The sequence below is a fragment of the Desmodus rotundus genome, chromosome 2 (genome assembly GCF_022682495.2).
Source record: "Desmodus rotundus isolate HL8 chromosome 2, HLdesRot8A.1, whole genome shotgun sequence".
In the NCBI taxonomy this organism is placed as follows: domain Eukaryota; kingdom Metazoa; phylum Chordata; class Mammalia; order Chiroptera; family Phyllostomidae; genus Desmodus; species Desmodus rotundus.
The window spans coordinates 5,105,177-5,129,791 of record NC_071388.1 but is presented as its reverse complement, the minus strand read 5'-3'; the positions used below and the strand labels follow the sequence as shown (position 1 = coordinate 5,129,791).

Genomic DNA, 24,615 nt, shown 5'->3' with positions numbered 1-24,615 from the left:
AATTTTCATATGAACTGCCATTCCTCTCATTCAACCAGAAAAAATACTAAGTTGTTCATGATGTAAGAACAGATCTGCAAGAGCCTGTGCATGACGGTGACTGGCACTAGAAACCAGAATACCCCAGAGATGCATGTGGTCATTTGAAAGAAGTAAAATGTAACTGAAGTAAAGCACTCCCTTGGAGGAAACTCCTTTGACCTTCTAGAAAAAACTGCACTTTTCCCAACAAGGTACTTTTTTAGATATTTATAGTACAGCCGCATGCATTAGAATGTAAGCACCATGAGAGCAAGGATTAGGTCTTACGCAGGAATACACACCCAGCACTCAGAGAAACTGCTCGGCATAATAAATGGCTCAACAAGTATTTGTTGTTTATCTCACATAATAGCTCATCATTACCTTAAACGACCTGACATCTAGCAGAATATCCCTTAGTTACTAACTAAGCATAAATAGCCCCACTGTTTCTAGATATGGATTCTATAAGTTGTATAAATTTAATACATTGCTTTGGTTTCCCTGTATTTAATTTTTCTCCTTCTGCAAGGGACAAGTGAGGCTGATGTTCTAACTTTCTAATAGTATTAGAGTTTCCTTATGAAAGAAACATTAACAAGTGAGCAGATTTAAAGAAGTACATTAGAGGAAGCACAGAGTGACCTAAAAGCACAGACTGTGGAGGCACACTGCCCAGGTTGAGTTTTGGCCCCACCACTTCCCAGGGTCCTGAGGTACCTTTCTTCGCTTTCTGTGCCCCAGTTTCCTCACAAACAAAACAGAAATGACCTGCAGTCTTGCCCTGCAGTTCTCCAGCCCTCTCCAGGGAAGCCCTGGCCTTGCCTCTACTCTCTCTTCCTTTCACGGCAAAGCCAGACCAACACCCATCACTTCACTACTCATTTCTGAATGTTCTGCAATCTGGGATTTCTATTTAGGGGTCCTACTTATTTTATCTAGAGGCAAATTTATCTCTACTCCCCCCAAAAGAATGCCTTTGCCTGACTTCCCTTTTCTACTAACAATACTCTCCCATTCACCCAGACTTGATGCGCCCCACCCTACGTGGCTAACCCCTCTCCAAGTTCTGCCTAGGGTTCCAAGGAAATTCTTTCATATCCCTCTCTTCACTGTTCTTTTACCTCATAACTCTTCACAGACAGGGAGTTCCATAAGAACAAAGGCAGATTCTGATATTTTCATAGGCTTACCTATTCCAAAAAGTTACTGAAGGGTTCTATACTTAGGCTCAACAAGCATTTGTCTAATAAACTACTATGTGCTTGGCATACTATAATCACCTCCGAAACAGCTTCCCTGGCTCCAGATTCCTAAGACTACAGTCTGTCCTAAAGTTATTAATCGTTCTTACAATGCTTCTTTCGTACAACTTGCCTGCTCAGACACACTCTCTCATATATTCAAGTAACCACTAGTTACTGAGTACTACAGATGGTCTTGTGGAAGGAGGAAAGAATTGGGGCACAATTCCAAAAACAAGTCCTCTCCAGCTCTTCAAAATATTATAAAAAGCTATTAGAGGTAATAAGTGATTTTAGCAAGCTTGCAGAATACAAGATCAATATACGAAAATCAGTTGTATTAATTACTATGTACTAGCAACGACCATCAGAAACCGAAATTTAAAAACCAGTATAGCAGTATAAAAATATAAAATAGGTATGAATTTGACAAAAGAGGTGAAAGACTAGTATATAAAAAGTTTTCTTTTTATCCTCACCCGAGGATGTTTACTGATTTTAGAGAGCAGGGAAGGGAGGGAGAGAAACATCCATCGGTGCCTCTTGCATGTGCCCTGACAGGGGCATGTGCCTGACTGAAAATCAAACCTGCAACCTTTCAGTTTACAGGACAACACTCCAACCAACTGAGCCACATCGGCCAGGGCTAAAAAACGTTTAATTAAAAAAATTAAAGAAAAATCTAAATAGAAGAGAGATACTATGTGTACACAATATGCATGACTCTTTTTTTAAAAAAAATCAGTGTTAGCCCTGGCTGGTGTGGCTCAATGGATTGAGTGCAGGCCTGCAAAGCAAGGGGTCACTGGTTCGATTCCCAGTCAGGTCACATGCCTGGGATGCAGGCCAGGTCCTCATGAGGGGGCACACGAGAGGCAACCACACACTGATGTTTCTCTCTCTCTTTTTCTTCCTCTCTCCCCCTCTAAAAATAAATAAATAAAATCTATTTTAAAAAGTTAAAACAATCAATATTAACAAGTCAATTCCTCCCAAAATTATCTATAGATTCAACACAATTCCAATCAACATCCTAGTACATATTGTATAAAAACTGACAAAATGATGGAACTGTGAAGAACCTAAAGTAGACATAATTTTGAAAAAGAAAGTTGTAAAACTAACACTGTCTGATTTCAAAACGTATTACAAGGCGGGACCCCCAAAAACCCAGAATCATCTTCTGAAGGACAGGCCCCTTGTAGTACAGGCTTCCTCCACTAGGGGTGTTCTAGGAACCCATCTGTGCCAGTTGTACCAGATGGCATTGTGGTGAGAGGCTGCATTTGGCTGCAGTGACTTTTTTTAAAGAGTCTTTTGAGGTACTTGCCTTTCATGATGGGTAATTTATGAACACACCTGCCCACAATGTGCTGAGTGGTCAGCAATTTTTGACCAAAAACACCATGACCCCGCCCACCTGTGCCCTAACCTCCCTATTAACTGTATCTCACCAGGTGACTTTTTGTTTCCCTGGATGAAAAAAGTCCTCAAAGGGAAACATTTTGTCAATGTGGGAAAGGTGAAACAAAAAAACAACAGAAACACTAAAAGCCATCAAAATTGATGAGTTCAAAACTGTTTTGAGCACTGGAAAAAATGTCTCAATAGGTGTACTGCATCACATGGAAAGTACTTTGAAGGTGACTGAAGTTTAAACATGTAGAATAAATACACAATTTTTTATAAGTAAATTCTGTTTTTTTCGGTCCCCCCTCAAATAGTGGTATAGTAATAAAGATAATACGGTACTGGAATCGAGACACACCAATAAATTAATGGAACAGAACACAAAGTCCTGAAATGGGTCTGTACACACACGGAAAACTGATTTTCGACAAAGATACAAATTTGTTTTAAGGACTTACTCTTTCTCAGTGGACTTATTGTTTCTCCAAATGGTTCCAGAATAACTCGATAACTAGAATAACTAGATATTTGCCAAAAAATGTGATCTTTTAGTTATATCTCGCAACACCATTTACAAATATTAACTCCAAAAGGATGATGGATTTAAATGTAATATCCAAAGCGATAAAACCTGGAGGCAAAAGTAACTATAGGAAACCTTTTAGACCTTGGGACAACTGGGCAAAAGTTTTCCCAAAAGCATGATCCATAAAGAACATCAATAAACTGGACTTCAAAAAAATCAAACATTTGTTTTTCAAGACACTTTTAGGAGAATAAAAAGATAAGGCATGCACTAAGAGAAAATCTTTGCAAAGCATCTATCTGACAAAAGACTTTTGTATCCAAAACCAGGTATTTCTAAAAGCCTAATAATGAGAAGGAAAAAAATAGTTGGGCAAATATTTGAACACATCCCCAAAGATGACTCTCAGAGGGCAAATAAGCACATGCAAAGATGCTCAATGTCATTACTCACTAGGAAATGCAACGAGGTATCACTGCACATCTACTAGAATGCGTAACGTTAAAAAGGCTGACCACATACACCAGCTATGGGAAGGTGGGGAGAAACTAAATAAAACTTTTCTGTACAGCAGGTAGAAGTCAAAAGTAGCACAACCACTTTGGAAAATAATTCAATAGCTTCTTAAAAAGTGAAGCATACACCTGCCATATGGTCCAGTCATTCCACTATTAGGTGTTTACCCAAGACAAATAAAAATTCATCCACATAAAGACTTGTATGCTAATATTCATAGCAACTCTGTAACAACCAAAACCTGTCAACAACCCCATCCTTTCAACAAATAAGTGAATAAATCTTGGTATACCCACACAATGAAATACTACTCAGTAATAAAAGAAATGAATTATGGTATGTGCTATAACAGGGGTAAATCTCAAAGTGATTATGCTGTATGAAAACAACGAGGAAAAAAAAAAGGGCACATATACAATTCCAATTATATAAAATTCTAGAAAAGGTGAAGTAATGTATACTGACAGAAAGCAGATCAGTAGTCACTGAGTGAGTAGAGAGGAGTAACAGGAAGCGAAATTACAAAGAAGCACAACAAAATTTGGGGAGGGGGTAGATATGTTCATTATTCTGATTGTATGAAAAGCTTCAATGTGCTATGTGCAAAATTCACCAAATAATGCACTTTAAATATGTCAACTTATTGTATGCCAATTATAACACAATAAAGCTGACTGAAAATTTTTAATCAACGAAAACTTGACCTTTTTGAAATATACCCACCCACCCCAAATATCTGCTTCTCCTACAGCATATTTCATCTTATGTGATAGCAACTCAACCCTTCCAGTTGCTTAGACCAAATATCTTGAAATGATTCAATATCTTATTTTCATATTTAAAAAATTGAAAAAATGCCTCTTAAAATTTATAAACAGCCCTGGCTGGTGTGGCTCATGGATTGAGTGCTGGCCTGTGAACCAAAGGGTCACTGATTCAATTCCCAGTTAGGGTACATGCCTGGGTTGCAGGCCAGATCCCCAATAGAGGGCACGCAAGAGGCAACCACACATTGATGTTTCTCTCCCTCTCTTTCTCTTTTCCTTCCCTTCCCCTCTCCAAAACTAAATAAATAAAATCTGTTTTTAAAATAAATAAACAAAACTTATGAACACTCATAGAAAGCATGTTGTTTTAAACATTACAAAACTCTGCTATAAATAATTTTTAAATCCCCCACTTTTTACAAGAAAAACTTCAAAGTCTATGTTCTCTACTGTTCATGGCCCTTAACACCGCAGTCTCCTCTACCACCAATCTCAGTAAACTAAGTTTTCCACAGAGGGCTCCACCTTCACCTGGTACAGCATCTTCCACAACCTTCAGCCTTCCAGAATCCCCTGTTAAAATCCCATTCCCAAAAACCATGTAAAATACCACTCACAGAAGAATCTTTTACTAGACCCAATCCAAACAGGCCCCTCTTCTGAATTTCTATCTCTCCTGTAGCATAGATATTCCAAAATGTGATACAGTTAAGAAATATCTTATCTACCTCCATTGAATTATAAATGTCCTAAGTGTAGGGGTCAATGACCTTTTGACTACGTGGTACAATGAAGTGATTCCATCCATTTGTTTTAGAATATTTCTTAAGTATATATGCCTAGGAAAATAAAATTAATAATCACATGTTAAAGTTTAACTTTTGTTTTCATTATTCACAAGGTTGTAAGACTGTCCAATTAGCTTTTCTGCTAGGCCCTTGAATAAAAGAGAGAACAATTAAACTTTTTAGGAACCTTGATACAGACATCTAAATTTACGTGAATTATGTTGTTGCCATCCTATGTTCCAGTGCTTTAAGGCCAAAAGAAAGGGATGAAGGGAAGTTAAAAAGTCTTCACCAATAGACACAGAAGTGCAGAGAACTGGCAGCCACGAAATCAAGTGAAGAAAACCCAAAGGGAAGGAGAGCTAGAACAGTAACACAGCAGTTCTTGTTTTAAAGGAGTGACGCCAGTCTACATGGAAGGCTGGGCACTGAAACATCTGGAAGACTGGGAGCCTTCATCATTGTGACCACCTGCCGTGCTGGATAACTACATAATACCAGAAATATTACTGTGGTTCAATTATCACCTATTTTTCCCACTAAAACATTATTCCTTCCTATTACTCTCCAGCTATTTGAATCCTAAACCATATTGAAAACCTTCACACAAGTTCTATGGGCTTCCTCTTTAAGCCTTTCCCATGTCCCTATCCACAAAACACTTTGGTAGCTTTTTTCCAGACACTCTTCCAGATAAATCCTTATGGCACTTTCTGTATAGTTGTCTTATAGTTTTATTTAACTTTGCATGTATTTATCGTTCACCTCTTATGCTCCTTGAACAGAAGCACTGAGCTTTGTATTTCCTACAGAATCTCCCACCTAATAATACCCACTACAGATTTACAAAAAAAACAAAGATAAAACAGTACAAGCAATAGTTAAAATATCTGATTAAATCTGAAAAGCAGTAATAGCAGAAGGTGGTGAATAACCACCAAATGAACAGAAGATCATGAACAGGGTTTCAAGTTTATGCTCCTGTTTGCTAGATCACATGAGCAATACGAGATAAATTCTGCCCAAAAGCTTGCACAAATTTGTTAAAAACAAAATGTGCCTTTATAAAAGGTCAAAATCATGAGAAAAATCAAATATGCTACTTTACGCAATGGTACTATCTCTAACCTGGGAAAAAGAGATCAATTTTACTGAACAAAGTTTGTAAAAACATGTACATTGTGCTGCTCAGTTATATTTTAAGAGACAAAGCTAAAGTGTTTCCCTTTTATGTTATAAAGTACTTAATTAGGTAAAGATTTTATACAACTTAACTTCTACAATATAATACATATATTCCGGTTACAGGTATTTAACAGAGCAATTAAATCCTTATTTCCACTTCTGTTCTAAAATCCGCCTGCCCGCAGTGAGTGGGAACTGCTGCAGATCATTAAACACTCATTTATCAATGTCTCTCACCAGGCAACACAATGCAGCAGAACAGCACACGGGAAACCATCCTGAACCCCAGCAACAGCGGCTAATTAGCATAGCCTACCACTAAACCTACACCATATGATTGGAACTGTTAGTCGGAATGCTAGCCAATCAAACTAGGTTATGCAAATAGCCTATTTTAGTTGCCAGGGCAGGGCTACTTCCAATTGTCCAATAGGAAAACAAGCAATAAACAAGAAATGAAATTGAGCTTTGTCACATTTTCAAGTCGCTGTTAACGCTTTCTGGTTTAGAGCAAAAATAACAGCAACTGTAAAGGATTAGAATCATACTCTACTTTCCAATCCAAAAGCAATCCAATGATGATACACACAGAATACAATTAAAGTCATGCATTTGTAATTTTAACTTTTTATTATATAGATATGTTTTACTAACAGAAGCTGCAATCAACATTCAACTTTTCCCCTCAACGACTCAAAAGGAAGCATTCTATAAATGTCTTTCTATACATTCAAATAGATTCTCAAACATTACATTATAGACAAATCCCACAAAGCATTTTTATTCTACTATGAAAAGACTAAATAAAAGGTGGGCATTAAGAGAACACATGTCTCACTGGGAGTCTCAAGCTTTATCAGGCTGAAGAGAAGTAATATTTGTTTTTTTATTATGATATATGTTAACAATTTCAAAAATAATTTTAAAATAATAAACTCAAATTATGTATTAACCTATGTCTTCAAATATATAAATTGAGACCACATAAATAACACTCATCTCTTGGAACCATATTAAAAACTAAGATATAGGCATAATATAAGCATACTGTATTTCTGCAAGATTTCTAATAAAACAAAAAAAAACTGTCAGTACATACTAACAGCTACAAAGATAGTTTTAAAGAACATCAGCGTTCTGACAATTCTTAGTAGTTGAGAGAATTTCCTTAATCTCACATATTCAGAGAAATGCTTTGAAACATGTCAAGGAGACACTGTTCCCATTTGTGCCTTATAATTGTATCTTTATAAAAGATACAATTTAATTTTAAAATAGATCGACTAGTCCCACCTATCCCAGCAATTATCTCCTAAAGGAAGTACAGATTCATCCCACACCAAGAAGTAGTGATTCTTAAATGTTTTCCACAGATGTCTGTAAATATCTCCAGAAGAACATCTAACATTTGTAAAATATACTGAATTAAGATACAGAGCAGATTCTGATCATTACATTAAAAGAAAACACCATGTTGGTCCTATTTCTATCATTACCAATTATCTTCCACCTTAAGAAAACTGAAGCCACTTTTCCACCATCTCCAAGCACCCACCACGGACACTTGTCTCCTAATTTCTTCTCATGTTCTCTCTACTCAGGTATTCTAGATGAAAACCACTTAAAGACCAATGAAACCAAACTGGAGTCAGCTTCTCAGAAGGAAGAAAAGGATCAATAACTGAACTTTAAGCTAAAAGAAACTTTAAATATCATCTAACAGTAACCCCTCATCCTATAAACCAGGGGTGTCAAACTCATTTTCACCAGGGTCCACACATCAGCCTTGTGGTTGCCTTCAAAGGGCCGAATGTAATGTTAGGACTGTGTAATGTAACTACTCCTTAACAGTTAAGCAAGAGCTCGGCACTGTCGCTGGGTAGAAACAAGATACCAGGTCGGATAAAACAAGGTGGAGGGCTGGATTCGGCCCACCGGCCTTGTGTTTGCCACCTGTGCTATAAACCAAAAACTTTACATTTAGAAAAACTTTAAATAAAACTTTAACTAAACTTATCTTTATGTAAGATAAAGATCCCATAGGTGAAAATCAAAGCCCTCCCAAATGATCTTTTTAGAGTACCTATGAATAGTCAATATATCAGTCAGGTATCAGTAAGTCTCTTGGTTTGTTTTCATATGAATATACAAGGTCTGTCCAGTAGGTATCCAGCCATGTAATACAAAAAATGGAGACATTTACTGAAAAAGACACAAGATACAAGAAACATTGTACACAGGACAATGAAGCCTCAGTCCCCTTCAAAACTGGCACCTTGGGACCTCACACAGCTGTCCCAATTGTCATCAGCTGCCCCATAGCGTTTTCCTGATTCTTATTGACTGTCTGAAATCTCTTCCCTTTCAAAGGTGATTTCAGTGTTAGGAAAAGCCAGAAGTTGCAGGCACCAAATCTGGGCTATAGGGGGACTGAGTCACTCTGGTGATTTGATGTTTTACCAAAAGACCCTGCATGAGACAAGGTGCATGAGCGGGCACACTGTCACGATGAACCTGCCAATCACAAGTTGCCCAAAGCTGCGGACTTCTAAATCCTCTGAATAGTTTTCACGGAGGAAGTTCAAGCTTAACTAAGCAAAATTGGATGCAGATTTGTTGCTCTACTTGTTCAGTCATTTTGAATGAGACAGCCACACAGTACACATGCTCACTCAAGAGCATCTGCTGCACCCACGGACTAGTACAGTGATGTCGTCATTGTTCACACATGTGCATTCTAGTCCACTCTCCTTGGCTGCCGGGTTACATCGATGTCGCACCAACTTCTCTCGTTGTATCAACAATGGCTGGACTTTGTCTGGACAGACCCTGAGCATTTAAAAAAGATCTGCTTCAGATCATTCTCCATACCATCGTCCACAGCATCTACTAACCAAGGCTTCAGGAAGGCTTGAAAATCACTCTCTAACCCAAAGCAATTTAATCCATTCCCTAAAAGATTCTACCAATTTATGTCATTTGGTATGTTTCAACTACTTGGGACCCTAACAAGCCTCCTTTAATTCCTAAGGATAAAGGCAAGAAAAAAAATAAAAGGGAATGATTTTTTAAACCAATTTCATTCACACTCTTGCCCATAAATCTTTAATATTTTGGTTAGTGCTCCCAAGTTCAAGCTTCTCTTTCTTATCCCCTCCACATTGACAGAGCAATCCTAACACATCCTGTCTTCCAATCTTCTATAGTAGCAAACAGGGAATTTTCCATGTAATCCAGGACTGAATTCTGGTCTACCTCCTAAACATTCCTCATGTAACAAAATTTTGCCATCCTTGAAAAGGAAAAAAATTAAATCCTTGGCACTCGTATTTTCCTTTGAGACCTGTAAACACAAGGAAACATCTTCTGTCTAGTGACAGATGCTCTGGGATAAAACACCCTAATTTTAAATGTGGTTCAGTTTTTCTTCAATGCTTTTAAAAGCTACTTACTTACATTGTGGAGTTTAGGAAAATACCAATGAGTACTATTTTAGAATCAGAAATTAAACATCTAAAACGTTTAAAAATAGTTAACCCACTAAATCAGAATCATTGTTACATAAAATATGTATTTTAGAATTCCTAGTAAAGAAAATAAGTTTTCTAAGCCAACAATTAGTCATTAACTTTTTAAAAATACAGTATTCCAATTACATTTTCTCTCCGACATTGTAAGAATACATTTAGAATAAATAATTGCTAACTTCTCATCTGCATTAATGATGCTTTAGATAAACAGCCTCTATCCTCTCAATGTATAACAGGCCATTATTATGCAAGTAATAAATCATCCAACATTATCTCAAATGACAACTCATACCATACAATTTTATATTTTAGGAAGAGACACAATGTAGCTTTAAAGTTTTTAAAAATGCTAAGTGGATAAAATGTATTCTCATTTTTTATTTTGAAGCCATCCAATCTTTAAAAAATCTTTTTAAACTCTGAGAAACCACTTTGGTCAAGTTTATAACTCCTTAATCTATAAAGTGAGGCTGCCACCATATTGTTTAGCTGGACATCTTCTACAAAAGATTAAATACGCCCATTAGATATCTATAGTCTCCAATTTAAGAACCATCCTAATGCATTTTTCCCTCCTCAATTATGTCTACTAATAAAATCAGAAGATCGAATGTTAAAAATCTGGATTATAAACAAAGTTTTTTGAACTGTATGTTTGTGGATCAAGTATTTCATGTTTGGGAAATGTTCCTATGCTCATCCCCCTTCCCCTGCCAAACCAAAATTGCACTTAGAACATTATGGCACCCTGGCCAAGTAGCTCAGTTGGTGGTTAGAGTGTCAACCCCATACACAAAGGTTGCAGATTTGATCCCCAGTCAGGGAATATACAAGAATCAAACAATGAATGCATAAATAAATAGCACAACAAACTGATGTCCTCTCTCCCTGCCCCTCTCCTTCTCTCTAAAAATCAATAAATAAAAAATTTTAAGTATATTAAATATACTTCTGCTCCTTCATTCAGATATCATGGAAATACAAAATTGATTGATCAAGCCTTTATTTAGATAATGTTGTAATTAATGCACATTGCTTTAAGAAATTAGTTTTAGAGAATTTTAGAGAATTTTGCTTAAATTAGTTTTAGAGAATTTTAATAACAGAAAAACTTATTTTTATTTTTAAATTTTTTTATTTTTCAATTACAGTTGACATACAACACTATATTAGTTTCAGGTGTACACCCCAGAAATTAGACTTTATATAAAACTAAGTGATCATGCTGATAAGTCTAGAACCCATCTGACACCATACATAGTTACACTGTATTAGTATATTACTGACTGTATTCTCTATGCTGTACTTTACATCCCCATGACTACTCTCAACACAAAAACCTTTAAAAGGTGATAAAAATTGGCAGGGAGAGAGGTAGCATAGAGAGTTATTTGATTTCATCTTTCAGGGAGGACAGTCACTCGTTTTTTAAATAATAAAACAGAGCTATAAACACATTACTGTATTTAAAGCAATGGAAGTAACCAACAGAAAAATTTAAAAGCTAAATCTTAAAAGGGGTTTTACCACTAAGGTGTGAGGAAAAGGAAAACTGATTACTTCATTTTCTACTTTCCAGAATGGATTAAATTTTATTAACATATGTATGAAAATTGAGTAATTAATGTTTAATATAGAAGGAAAGTATAATCTAAATTTAACCTGTCAGTTGAGCATTAGCCTGAAAAATATGACTATTAGCAGGGAGAAAAACGACTAGTTGTACATAACCAGTAGGTTACAGAAATGCAGGCATTCAACTATTTTTTTTTTTTTTTTTTTTGCTTTAGCAAGACAAATACTGACATTTTCAAGAGTCTGCTTTTTGAATACTGGATTCTGTGTAGTGTATTTTGTGCATGGTGTGTAAAAATGAAAGTTAAACCTACTTGTGCTTTTCTCTAATGTAATCTCTAACACAGATCTATTTAAAACATGGATCTCTATACTTTTTAAAAGTTCAGCATTAACGGATATACAAGCCTTAACCGATCTAAGAGGGACCACTAGGCAGGAAAAGGGAGAAAAAACACTAAAAAGTAAACTTTTTGCACTTTTGGAGGAGCTGATGATCCACACTACCCAAACTTCAAGCAGTAACAACTTTTTTACATCAGCTTTCTTAGGTTGGGTTTCCCTTTTAAAGTGCCTTCTTAAAGCAAACAAAAATTCATTCAAAAAGACTTTTAAATAATGACCAAATCTATCCATTTGCTAAAACTACAAAAACCAAACTCCATCAAATTATTCCTAGAACCAAAACAAATACTGTTTCATGTGAATCTACAATTCAAGTCACTGTCGATAATACACATTCTTCACAACTCATAGTTCCTCATTTAAGAACACATGTTCCTTTTCATTCCTTTTAAAAGCAGTAATTACTTCCACAGACTTTCCAGAAAAGCTAATACCGATAAGCTTATCCTATCTTATCAAAACCAAAGGGTAAATTATTTATGAAACCTTTGAGAATCCCTTTAAAAGAAATATAATACCCAAAATAAAAGATCGCCACCATCAACAGATTGTTAATGGGTTTATTTTCATCTGTCCAACAAATATTTGAGAGTCAATTATGTTCCAGGCATTATAGCAGTAAATAAGATCTAGTCCTTCCCCACAAAAACTTAAACCTCCTGTATAAAATGATACTACAAGCAAAATCAAAACACAAGCACATACTGGAAAACATGCTAGCAGTAAGAAACACAGCAGGAACGCAACGGTTTGGGGTCAGGAGTCATACCTGAGTTCCCACACTCGCTCCATCATTACTAGCTGTGGCCTGAGGCAGGCTATCTAACCTGGGTTAATTGTCATACCACCTCAGAGTTATCATCAGGAGAAAACATGTCAATAAATATGAATCATTCAGAATAGTTCTTGGGAGATAGTAAGGGTTCAGTGAGGAACTCTAATAAACCCAAGAGAAATATCGGCAAAAAATATTAAAAGGGAATTCACAGAAAATATGAATACAAACATGGGAACCTTATTCTATCGCACTAATATTCAAATGGAAATTAAAATATTATGTTGTGTCTATCAAATTGGCTAACAATTTTAAGTACCCAGAATTCTAGAGTATGAGAAATTCTGATGTATAGCTAGTAAGGAATCATACATTGTACTTTCAAAAGGTATTTGAAAATATGTACTGAAAGTCTGAAAAATACACACATACCTTCTAACTGAACAACTAACTGCAACTTCTACAAATTGGACTTAAGGCAATAAATCAAAGATGAGCAAAAGACTGCCACAAAGTGTTCACTTAAACGTTATTTATGACCTAATTAGCAATGGGGTTAAATAGCAACTGATTTGCAGAATAGTAATTAAGACATTAAAAATGATGCTGTAAAAGAACATTAATGGTAGAGAAATGTTTACATTTCAAAACACTATAAAAGACTTCCGGCCAAGATGAAGGCATAGGTAGACACACTGCGCCTCTGTGCACAACCAAAAGAACAACAAATTAAAAAAAAGAAAAAAAAGAAAAAACCGCCAGAACTGACAGAAAATCAAACTGTATGGAAGTCCGACAACCAAGGAGTTAAAAGAAGAAACATTCATCCAGACCTGTAGGAGGGGTGGAGAGGACACGCGGCAAGGCTGCAGCTGGCGGACCAGGTGGATTGCGGACTGGGTTGTCCCACATTCACGGGCAGATAAACCAGGAGGAACAACTGGGGAGCGAGACAGACTGTGCAACCCAGGGTTCCAATATGGGGAAATAAAGCCTCAAACCTCTGACTGAAAACACCTGTGGGGGTTGAGGCAGCAGCGAGAAAAACTCCCAGGCTCACAGGAGAGTTCACTGGAAAGACCCACAGGGGCCTAGAACGTACACAAACCCACCCACCCAGGAATCGGCACCAGAAGGGCCCAACTTGCTTATGGGTAGGGGGGGAAGTGACTAAAAACCAGCAGAGTGGGGCAAGCAGCTCTGTTTCCTCTCAGACCCCCCCCCACCCCGCCACATACAGCGTCACAACACAGCGACATGTGTTGCCCCACCCTGGTGAACACTTAAGACTCCGCCCCTTCTACGTAACAGATGGGCAGAGACCAAAAAATGGCCCAAATGAAAGAACAGATCAAAGCTCCAGAAAAAAATACAACTAAGAGATGAAGAGACAGCCAACCTACCAGATGCACAGTTCAAAACACTGGTAATCAGGATGCTCACAGAATTGGTTGAATATGGTCGCAAATTAGATGAAAAAATGAAGGTTATGCTAAGTGACATAAAGGAAAATGTACAGGGAACCAACCGTGTCAGAAAGAAAATCAGGACTCAAATCAACGGTGTGGACCAGAAGGAAGAAAAACACATCCAACCAGAACAGAATGAAGAAACAAGAATTTGAAAAAATTAAGAGAGGCTTAGGAACCTCCAGGGTATCTTTAAACATTCCAACATCCGAATCATAGGGGTGCCAGAAGGAGAATAGGAAGACCAAGATATTGAAAACTTATTTGAACAAATAATAAAGGAGAACTTCCCCAACCTGGCAAACGAAATAGAATTCCAGGAGGTCCAGGAAGTTCAGAGAGTCCCAAAGAAGTTGGACCCAAGGAGGAACACACCAAGGCACATCATAATTACATTACCCGAGATTAAAGATAAGGAGAGGATCTTAAAAGCAGCAAGAGAAAAGGAGACAGTTACCTACAAAGGAGTTCCCATAAGACTGTCAGCTGATTTCTCAAAAGAAACCTTATAGGCAAGAAGGAGCTGCAAGGAAGTATTCCAAGTCACAAAAGGCAAGGACCTATATCCAAGATTGCTCTATCCAGCGAAGCTTTCATTTAGAATAGGACAGATAAAGTGCTTCCCAGATAAGGTCAAGTTAAAAGAGTTCATTATCACCAAGCCCTTACTATATGAATTGTTAAAGGGACTTATTTAAGAAAAAGATAAAAAATATGAATAGTAAAATGACAACAAACTCACAATTATTAACAACCAAAACAAAAACAAAAACAAACTAAGCAAACAGCTAGAATAGGAGCAGAATCACAGAAATGGAGATCATATGGAGGGTTATCAGCGAGGGAGTGGGTGGGGAGAGAAGGGAAGAGGTACAAAGAATAAGAAGCATAAATGGTAGGTAGAAGATAGAGAGGGAGAGGTTAAGAATACTATAGGAAATGGAGAAGCCAAAGAACTTATATATTATGACCCATAGACATGAACTAAAGGGGGGAATGCAAGTGGGAGCAGGTGTGCAGGGAGGAAGGGAATAAAGGGGGGAAAACCATAATAGCATAATCACTAAAATGTATTTTAGAAAAGACTGTAAAAAGTCAGTAAAATATGACCCCAATTTTTTTCTTAACTATTGCCTTAAGGAGCCACATGCACATAAATTAGCAGGCAATATATGCACTAAAAAATTACAAAAGTTCTATGTGAATTTGAACTTTTTTCAAGTAAAGTGCTCATTTATTAGCATTAGGACTTCAACATAACAGTTTCTAGTAAATATGCTGAGCTACAATGAAATGACAGAACCAGGTGAGGTTCAGATACATGCATGGCGGGTTCTTATTTCTCCCACTGGTTCTTATCTAATCCCACTTGGCAGAGAAGCCCTGGATCGGCCTGACCTTCATGTCAAGCATCCTCTTGATCTACTTGGCCACCCACTCCTCTTCAAAGGTGTGCGGGATGGGGCTACTTATCTCTTTTCCCAGATCAGAATGAGAGCAGTGAAGCGGATGAAAAACAGGGCAGCACCCATAACTCTCTTCCACTCACTCGTTTGTGCTCCTGTTCATTTCAGCAAAGCTCTCTTGAACTTGATTCGATACAATTCAACTTTTTCACCAATCAACAGACTGCTCCAGAGGCTCTTCTCTTTCAAGGCTTTCTGGCTGGCAGAAAAGTTCTTGAGTGGGCCACATCAGGTAAGCGACAGTCACGTGGATCAACATTAACTCAGGAGGGCAAAGTCCTCACTCTTCACAACACTCCGGTGTGCTCACACACTGAGGTGCAAACTGCCCGCTTGCCAATTAGGCTAAATATTCCGGTAGTCCACATTCTGCTGCGGCTGCCTCCGCCGCCCACCCACAGCCTGCTGTGCCGGCCTGATCGACCTCTACACCCTGGCTGCTCACAACCGGGACAGAGAGAGGCAGTGCTCAACTTATTTATTTTTAACTAAAAATATATAAACTGGACTGTGGTGGTGATAGCTGCACAACTCTAAATTCACTAAAAACTCGAACATTCAAAAAATGCATAAATTTTACGCTGTGTAAATTGTTTTAAATATTCACAAACACAGAGTACTTATTAAAAAGGTGAGGGGTAGGAAAAGGTCCCTGCCCTCAAATTATGGTTATGGTTATAACAAATTATAACCATATTATGTTCTATTTAATGGGCAAGAAGGAGAGCTTAAGTATTTCAGATATCTTTCAACAATAAATTTATACAACTGTAACAAAGTATTTTCCTACTATATTCATTAAATATGGATGTTATGTAATCATGTCAAGCACATCAGTGTGAAAAAAATCAAAATGTTAAGTTTTCGGCTAACTTGTTTCCCAGAAAAACTACTTACTTCTGTCACACTTTTGCGCACCTACCCTGCTCCTGAAATTCTTTTCTGAATAATTCCAGTAAGTAAAAAATCAGCACAATTCCCATGCCTAATAAAAGTCCTTCAACAAAAATTTTAAATCACGTAAGTTAGATATGACTTCGAAACAGTGAGGCAAGCAGAAGAAATAAAAATTGAGTTTAATGTGTAATTTCGGAAGACAAGGAAATTTCTCAGTAAGAAAACGCAAGCCCCAAATATGCATAAATAGTATGGTGACAACTGGGAGGGAAAAATAATAATAAAAATAGAGCACGTCTACTAGGCATGTGCAACGTGCACAGTCCACACGACGTGTACTGAGAGCTGGTGTTGCCATCAGTACACTTCGTACTCCCCGTGTGAAGAGAACGAAGTTTGGAGCTTCGCTGTTTATTCTCATGGTTACCATAAACGCTTTGACTTCCCCTCCTACAGAATATTAATGAAATTTAACTGGTAAATTCTCTCCCTCCCTTTCCTCTTCTCCAAGCATCTGGAGAAATACATCTTTTTACTTCCTGTTAATAACTGTGAATCAGCAATTTTATTCTGCTTTTATTTTTTTATTTATAATGTATATTCATTGCAGAGAACATAACCATTACATACGCCACTCACTTATAACTATCATTTGGTTTAAGTTCTCCAAGTATCTATCTAACGTTCCCCTGTATCAACGCTCCTGCAGTCAGTCCCTGGTTGCCAAAGTTTATTCTCTAGTGGAGTCCTTAAAAAGTGACTCCAAGAAAAAGTAGTCCACAAATTCATACTCATCTTCATAAAATTTTGTCTGTCTTTACACTTTGTTCAACTTAGCTGGTGGATGTAAAACTTTGGCTCTCGTTTGTTTCCGTTGAGTGTATCAGAAGTTACTCCACTGCACCTGGCAGAAAACAATGCTATCAGAATCACATAATCTAATATTCCTTACCTTAAGAATTACTTGGGTTCTTTGCTCAATACCCTAAGTTATCTTCTTTTATTTAAAGTCCAGTAATTTTTAGAGTATGTCTACATGCCAGTCATTTCAGGATCAACTTATCCAAGTACACAGCATGCCTTTTTCAAATGCAGTGCATTTCTTTTAATTTCGAGAAATTTACTTGAGTTGTAATTATTAGTATTTACTAAGTTTTTCATTGCTTTTGTTCTTCTTCAGGGATACATATTATTTGTATGTTAACATTTCTTTGCCTGTTTGTATTAATTGCCACTTTCTCTAGAATGTTTAGTTTTCTTCAATTCTTTTTGTTTTTCTCCTATTCATCTTCTGTTTCACTAAAGAAATTTCCTATTGCTTTTTACTCTCTTGTTCCCTTACTTCAGGTTTCACTTTTTAATGACTGTTTGCCTTTTATTTCCCTTTCTTGAGTTATCACATTTCTAAGATTTCCTCATTTGGATTTATGATGTTTTCGTTGAAATTTTCTAAATTTCTCTGGGTCTGTTTTGAAACATCAGGGTACAGCTTTCATGTGTTTTATAGACATTTCTCTCCTGACGTGCTCTCATGGCCTGCAGGAACATTCTTCTGTCCCTTATTCCTTTCTTCTTACAAAAACTCTATGGGAATTTGACTGTGATCCTTGCTTATTGCTCATTTTTGTGTAAAATTAAAAACTTTTATGGAACTGGCGCAGCTTTTCTGGCTTCAGTAAGAGTCCACTTCTATTTTCATGAAGGGCACTGCAATCCAGTCCCATGAATGCTGCGCTTTCTCACCTTCCCCACTTCACCTGACCTTTTTGCCTCAGCCCTCATTATCTCCAAAAGGCTTAATCTGAATTCTCTTCCCAGCAGTGTCTCGTTAGGGTGGGGCCTTGACAGAGACCGGTGCTTCAACTGGTTAGTTTTGAAAATTCACAAGGACCAGATAAGCTCAACCACACAGAAATCACAGTGAGCTCCTAGTATCCTGGGAACTCAAAACTGATTCTTGGTTTGTGCTGGCTGTTCTCAGACTTCCTTCCCACTTTCCAGGGGTCTTTCTTGGCTATCTTGAGGTCCCCTCCTGTTCTAAGGCCCACCTGAAGACACTCTACTGCTTCTTTTTGTATCCTTCAATACAAATGTTGACACCACAAAGTTACTTGAGATTTGCTTCCACCTACCTGGATTAGGTCTGTGGGAATACCGGTTACCTAATTTTGCAGAAGGTATCAGGAGTTTCTAGTCTTGCTGTCCAGATAGATTACTGTCTGTTTTTAGAGAAAACAGTGGAGATACAAAAAGTATACCCTGCTGTCATCTTCCCCAAACTAAAACATTCTTGGGGGGTACCTTTAGTAGCACCCCTAAAATCTAAACTAATGAATATGAATCTATTTGTTTCCCCTGGGTTTTTGAATAAAGGCGCTAAAGTCTAAGAAATTCAACTTTCTAATGTAGCTCACTTCAGGTTTCCCATGATCTTTTCTGTAAACATCACACGTTCTCTTAAGTGACACATATGATGTAATCATTAACTGCTTCCATTTAGAAATTAGAAATGTAAATAATAAAAATATAAAACATTTAAAAAGCCCAGGCCAATGTGGCTCAGTTGGTAAGGTGTTATCCAGCAAATCCAAAATATAGCCAGTTGATTCATAGTCAGGGCACACGCTTGGGTTGCGGGTTTGGTCCCAGGTCGTGGTGTGTACAAATGGCAGCCAGTCAGTGTTTCTCTTTTCTCCCCCCTTTCCCTCTCTAAAATCAAAAATTAAAATTAAAATCTTAAAAATATATAAAAAAACATTTTAAAAAAGAAAATGAAAAATAATGAGGAACTCTTAAAACTGCCTGAAATAATTTATAAAGCAGACATTGTGATTTTTAGGAATTACTAGGATAGCAAAAACTGTTCTTTTTGCAAGTATTTGTTAAAAACGTTCCACATCGCAAGAACCCTACTACACATACACAGGGCATACAAAAAGGATAGGCCATTAACTCCCTGACCTTGAGACCCCAACTACAGTTGGGACAAAAAACTGGCACGCAACATGTGCAAACTCCACAAAGCATGAACTGAAAATCATTTGCTAGAAAGAAAGAATTCTGGGTGGAGAATATCCACCAGACTATTAGGTTTGTCACTTACTTCATGCATTTGTGAATCACTTAAACATTTTCCTCTACATTGTCATTTTTGTATTTTCGAAAATAGAAGATTCTTTTGAATTAGAGATTTTATTTTTAACTATAATACTCAATGCTCACAAAAATATATTAAAAGACACACATTCATGTAATGTTAGTGAGTATAAACTAGTACTAATTAATTACCAAATAGCTTTCTGAAAAGTTGTATTAAGGACCTTAAAATTTTTTTCAAATCCTGTGACCCAATATGTATACTCCTAGGAATCAATTACAAAAAATAATGTATCATACAACCAAACATTTATGCACAAATGTTAGTACTTTTAAAAAGTGAAGTGTCCTCACAGGTGTGGCTCAGTGGGTTGAGCACCAGCCTGCAAACCGAAAGGTTACCAGGTCGATTCCCAGTCAGGGCACATGCCCGGGTTGTGGGCACTCGAGGGACAGATGGATGGTTCTCTTTCACATCAATGTTTCTCTCCCTCTCTTTTTCCCTCCCTTTCCCCTCTCTCTAAAAAATAATAAATAAAATATTTTAAAAATTAAAAAAAAGAGAATAGTAAAAAAATATCAATGTCTTATAAGAGGTATCTAACTTAGCTAGGAAATTATCATACAATGTAACAGTCTCAATCAGCACACTTTAAAATAAATTTCTAAAGTAATCCACCATCAAAACATTATAGTTCTGAATGCTCTAGATTTGCTCCAAGGTCAAAGTGACAGCAGAACACTACAATTAGTAGGTTTTTGATGACACAGGGAAATGTTTGATATAATGATGGGCAATATAAGAGAAGGTATACACAATATAAAGAAAACTCCATCTAAGTAACACCAACCTGAATAGATATTCAGGATGATCTCAATCATAAATAGCATTAAAGAAAAAAAAAAAAAACTAAAAAAGAACATGCCATAGTATAGTGGGCAGAACTTTAGAAGTACTTCCTTCTAAAGGAAATGGTTATGTAATTTGTGTTTTTATAAATTTCAGATTGTGTATTAATGAACAGAGAGAAAAGTAAAAACCTTAAAGCAAAAATAAATCCATTGAATTTACCATTCATCAAAAATAATAAGTTCACTGAATTGTTAAGAGAATAATCAGACTTGCTTGGGGTTAAAAACAGGAATACGGGCTAGGGAGGAAAAGTACAGAAGGACCGACACCCAGGACCCTGTGATGAACAATGGCGGAAGGGGGCACACCGGCACTGTGTGCCAAAACACAGCAGTGCACTAGCCCTCCGAGTCCTCCAACGCGCCCTGCATGTAAATGGGATTAAAGAAATTGGGTTTTTTTAAATTTATAGATCTGGTTTCTAATTGTTCTGTAATAAAAGGCCATATTCCTGTGATTACTGAAGTATGAAAACTGCACTACAAAATTCACATTCTAAAAAGTTAGAGAATAAAAATTAAAAACTGACACATCAAATGGTTTTAAGCAGTTAAATTCGTATGTACAAGAAATATGACAACATAAACAAATCAACACAATTTAAAATACATTTCTACAGCTATTCTTCCTCAAAGATTACAGTTCTGTATGGGCTAGAACTACTTCAAGTTTTAAAGTGACTAACCTATCACTATTGTTAAAAAACAATTTTAGTTGTTAAAGAAGCCCATATCAACAACAAAAAGAACTGTATCAACTGCTATATCCATCAGCTTTTCTCAAATAATGTTCCATTAAATGTTAGTGGGTATAAATACAAAATAAATGGGAGGGGGCCTTTCATCAAGTACATTTTTAAAATGCAAGAGCCTTTATGTTAATATGCGCAGTAATCTCTGAGGTAGTACATCTTCCAAATTTAATCTCAGAAGTGATTCTATATCCTAAATAAACTGAATTTGGTTACCTCTTAATTCAAAGACGTAAAGAGGGGCTCCCTCAATTCCCAGGATGATGGTGAGTAGAGTGGTGTCACTTATCACTAACAAGTATAAATGGGAGACAGGGAGGTTTGTGCAGGAGAGACATCCAGGGGCAGTTACATGAGTCGGGAGCTCTGGAGAGAAGAGTTGGACACAGGCTTAGATTTTGACAACCTCAGAATACCAATGTTAGGTGAAGCCATTACCGTGATTGCTATTAACCAGAGAGTGTTCTCTGGTTTTCTTAGATACCTTGAATTCAATAGATGTCTTACAATTTTTCCATAAACATCCACTGCACCATTTGTTTACACATGTGCTCCCGCCTCCAACTGAAATGTGTCCCATGGTTCCTAAGCACAGGGATTCTTGTGGGGAGAGTATCTGTTACAGTACCTGGTACAAAGCAAATGTTAGCCAAATAACTGATTTGTCACAAATGATTTTTCTTCTAAAAAAGTTTTTAAATCCAATTTTACCTATTTACATGCCAATTATATATTAAAATATGCTACAAGACTCTCAAATTAAGTACAGGAACACCTATATATACATGTACTAGAGACACATCACAGTTTGGCTTAGTGTTCAGTAAAACTCTGTTATTTAGGTTTGGCTTTTGAAAGATCAGTCAGTGCCAACTTCCACGTCCTTCCTAGCATCCCTGAGCCTGCGCCTAATTGACGAAATGGTAGGAGAATGAGGTATCATCACATCTAACCAACATAAAGTCAGGGCCGTGACGGCCTGTGGGAAACAGCATTCTCTTTCAAGTGTGCATAAGCATTCTACCAGCTGAAGCGTAATAAATGTGCGCATGGTAAAACAAGAGCAAACTACTGCATTCACTAATAATGATTACAAAAGCTGTTAATTTTATGTTCAAAAACAATTATTAACTTTCAAATTGTTAAGAGGGAAATACACCAGAAGCTAATACATATACTAGAAAGAGCCAGACCTTCCTTCTTGAGTTTTTTCCTTTATAAGCCAATAAATGTTGAAAAATTTTAAAGAATACAAAGCCAAGTCAGAGAGACCAGACTGTATCATCAATCAAATCTTTGTGTATTTTTGTGTGTTCTAGCATTCATAAAATTAACTAGATAATCTTTACAAACTGTATTTACTCTTTAGACATTTCATTCATCCATAAGCCATTCATGAGACAGAGTTTTCTGGGAACTCTTCCTATCTTATAAAAACAAACTAAAAATAAAATAGCAAACTTAGCCACCTTAAAATTTCATATGGAAAAATCTCCAAAATTGTTTACACTTATGGGTAAGTCTATGAGACACCCCCAGCGCACTCTGCTCTTCTACTGGCCTCGGTTGGAAGTGAGCGCCTACGTGGTATAGCCAATGCGCAGCACCGTGCCCAAGGGGCACTCTGGGAGCAGACAGTGCAAACTGCTCTCGCACCAAAAGGTCAAACTCACAAAATCTGACAAATTTTCATGAAATTCTAAGTTTTCTCTGTAAAGCCTCCTGGTTATTTCTGTATGATGGTAATAGTCAGCCTCAGTACCCTGTCGATTTAATCAGCCGCTGGTGTTCCTCTAGTGTGTACAGCCAATTGTATTCGTGCACGCCTGAGAGCAGGTACAATTACAGAGATGATTCCTCGATCACCTTTTACTTAAAAAAGGATTAACATCATACTCTTTTGAGTCCCACATGAATGTAAAATATTATATGCTCTATAATTTAATTGCAAATATATTAAACATATTTCTTCATACAAAATGGTACACCTGAGATATTTTTTTAAATCACACACTTAAAAAAAGAAAAGTTAAATTATTTTTCTTTTTTGAAAACAAAGATCACCAAAAACAAAAACCACTGGCAAAAATTTTAATCCTATACCAATAATGTAATTAAATAACTATTCGGGATTTATGTGGCTACTCCTTTTCTAGTTAAAGACCACATTTTCAAACATATCAAATATCTCTGACAAAGTCAACAAATATAAGCCATTTGGTTTAACAAAATGCCTCACAATCAGCCTGATTTAAGAAGATACAAGTTTAAAAGTTAGTAACACTTGATTCATTAGCTATACTACCTTTTCAAGAGTTTGAACAGTCATACATGTATTAGCCTGTATTTTTTCATGTATGATTAAGAGCACCTCAAGCAAAAATAGTCTTTCAAAAATAACTTCATACTGCTTCTCCTGTATAATACAAATGACAAAAGGATGAAAGGTAAGGAGGGAGGGAAGAAATAAAGAGAGGGAGAGAGACAAGGAGGGAACAAGAAAAAGCAAAATCCCAGATCATATTTTTTAAAGGAATCACACATACAGGTGTAATATCCTTAATTTCAGATATACTACTTGTGTCTACTCCCTATGCCTTTCAAAGACTTGCTCTAGTCTTACAGGAATCTGAGGAAACCTGTATTCAACCATAAAGGGAGGTATTTCGTTTATTTTCAACAGAAATATTTCAGTCCTCAAAGTATCAGCCAACCATCCACTTTTAAAAAGGTCAAGTACTTGTAATTACTAAGCTATATTTGTATTATTACCACTATAAGTTATTCCCAAAGTTAAATAAATTTCCCAGCTATCTTTGCATTACTGATCCAAATACGTCTCCCCACTGATGCTGTTTATCAGAAAGCTCTCTCATTCAAAATATACCACATTCTCTCAGACAGCCATAGTTTTACTGTAGTTTAAAACTTGAGTCACCTGTATGCATCGTCTTCTTTCAAGTCTCATATCATCCTGATGGGGTGGGGGAAGGGAGGGAAGAGTCCAGCAGCAAAACTATAACACTGTGTGAAGAAAAACAGATTATGATAAGAGATAAGGATGCAAGACAATTATTCCTAATTGAGGATCATCTAATGTAACTATAATCCCCAAAACATAAAGATAAAATTAACTCAAAGTCATTACTAACATTTATTTAAACTTACTTAAAGATAATTTTCATTAATGAAAATTAATTAGATATAAAATATAAAGTATTCAATTGTATGGGAGAAAAACATTTTGAAATCTGCCTACTACCAATGAAAACTTCACACAT

At 36.6% G+C, this 24,615-nt stretch overlaps 1 protein-coding gene and 1 pseudogene across 13 annotated transcripts in view; both read right to left on the bottom strand.

Moving 5' to 3' along the window:
* DYRK1A (dual specificity tyrosine phosphorylation regulated kinase 1A) overlaps positions 1 to 24,615 on the bottom strand; it is a 135,400-nt gene that overhangs the window by 57,570 nt on the left and 53,215 nt on the right. For 6 of the 13 annotated variants that reach the window (XM_045195748.2, XM_053917060.2, XM_053917053.2 and 3 more), the window contains 2 exons: positions 24,273 to 24,358; positions 21,551 to 21,700 (listed from right to left, as the gene is read on the bottom strand). The exons of 2 other annotated variants lie outside the window; for them this stretch is intronic. In XM_045195748.2, coding sequence (XP_045051683.1) covers positions 21,551 to 21,700; positions 24,273 to 24,282 — 160 coding nt within the window. In that variant the 5' untranslated portion in view covers positions 24,283 to 24,358. The remainder of the gene's footprint in view (positions 1 to 21,550; positions 21,701 to 24,272; positions 24,359 to 24,615) is intronic. 5 more of the 13 variants (XM_024561605.3, XM_053917115.1, XM_053917107.2 and 2 more) reach the window with 1 other exon arrangement.
* Positions 1,990 to 21,535, bottom strand: LOC128779962 (cytochrome c oxidase subunit 4 isoform 1, mitochondrial pseudogene; annotated as a pseudogene).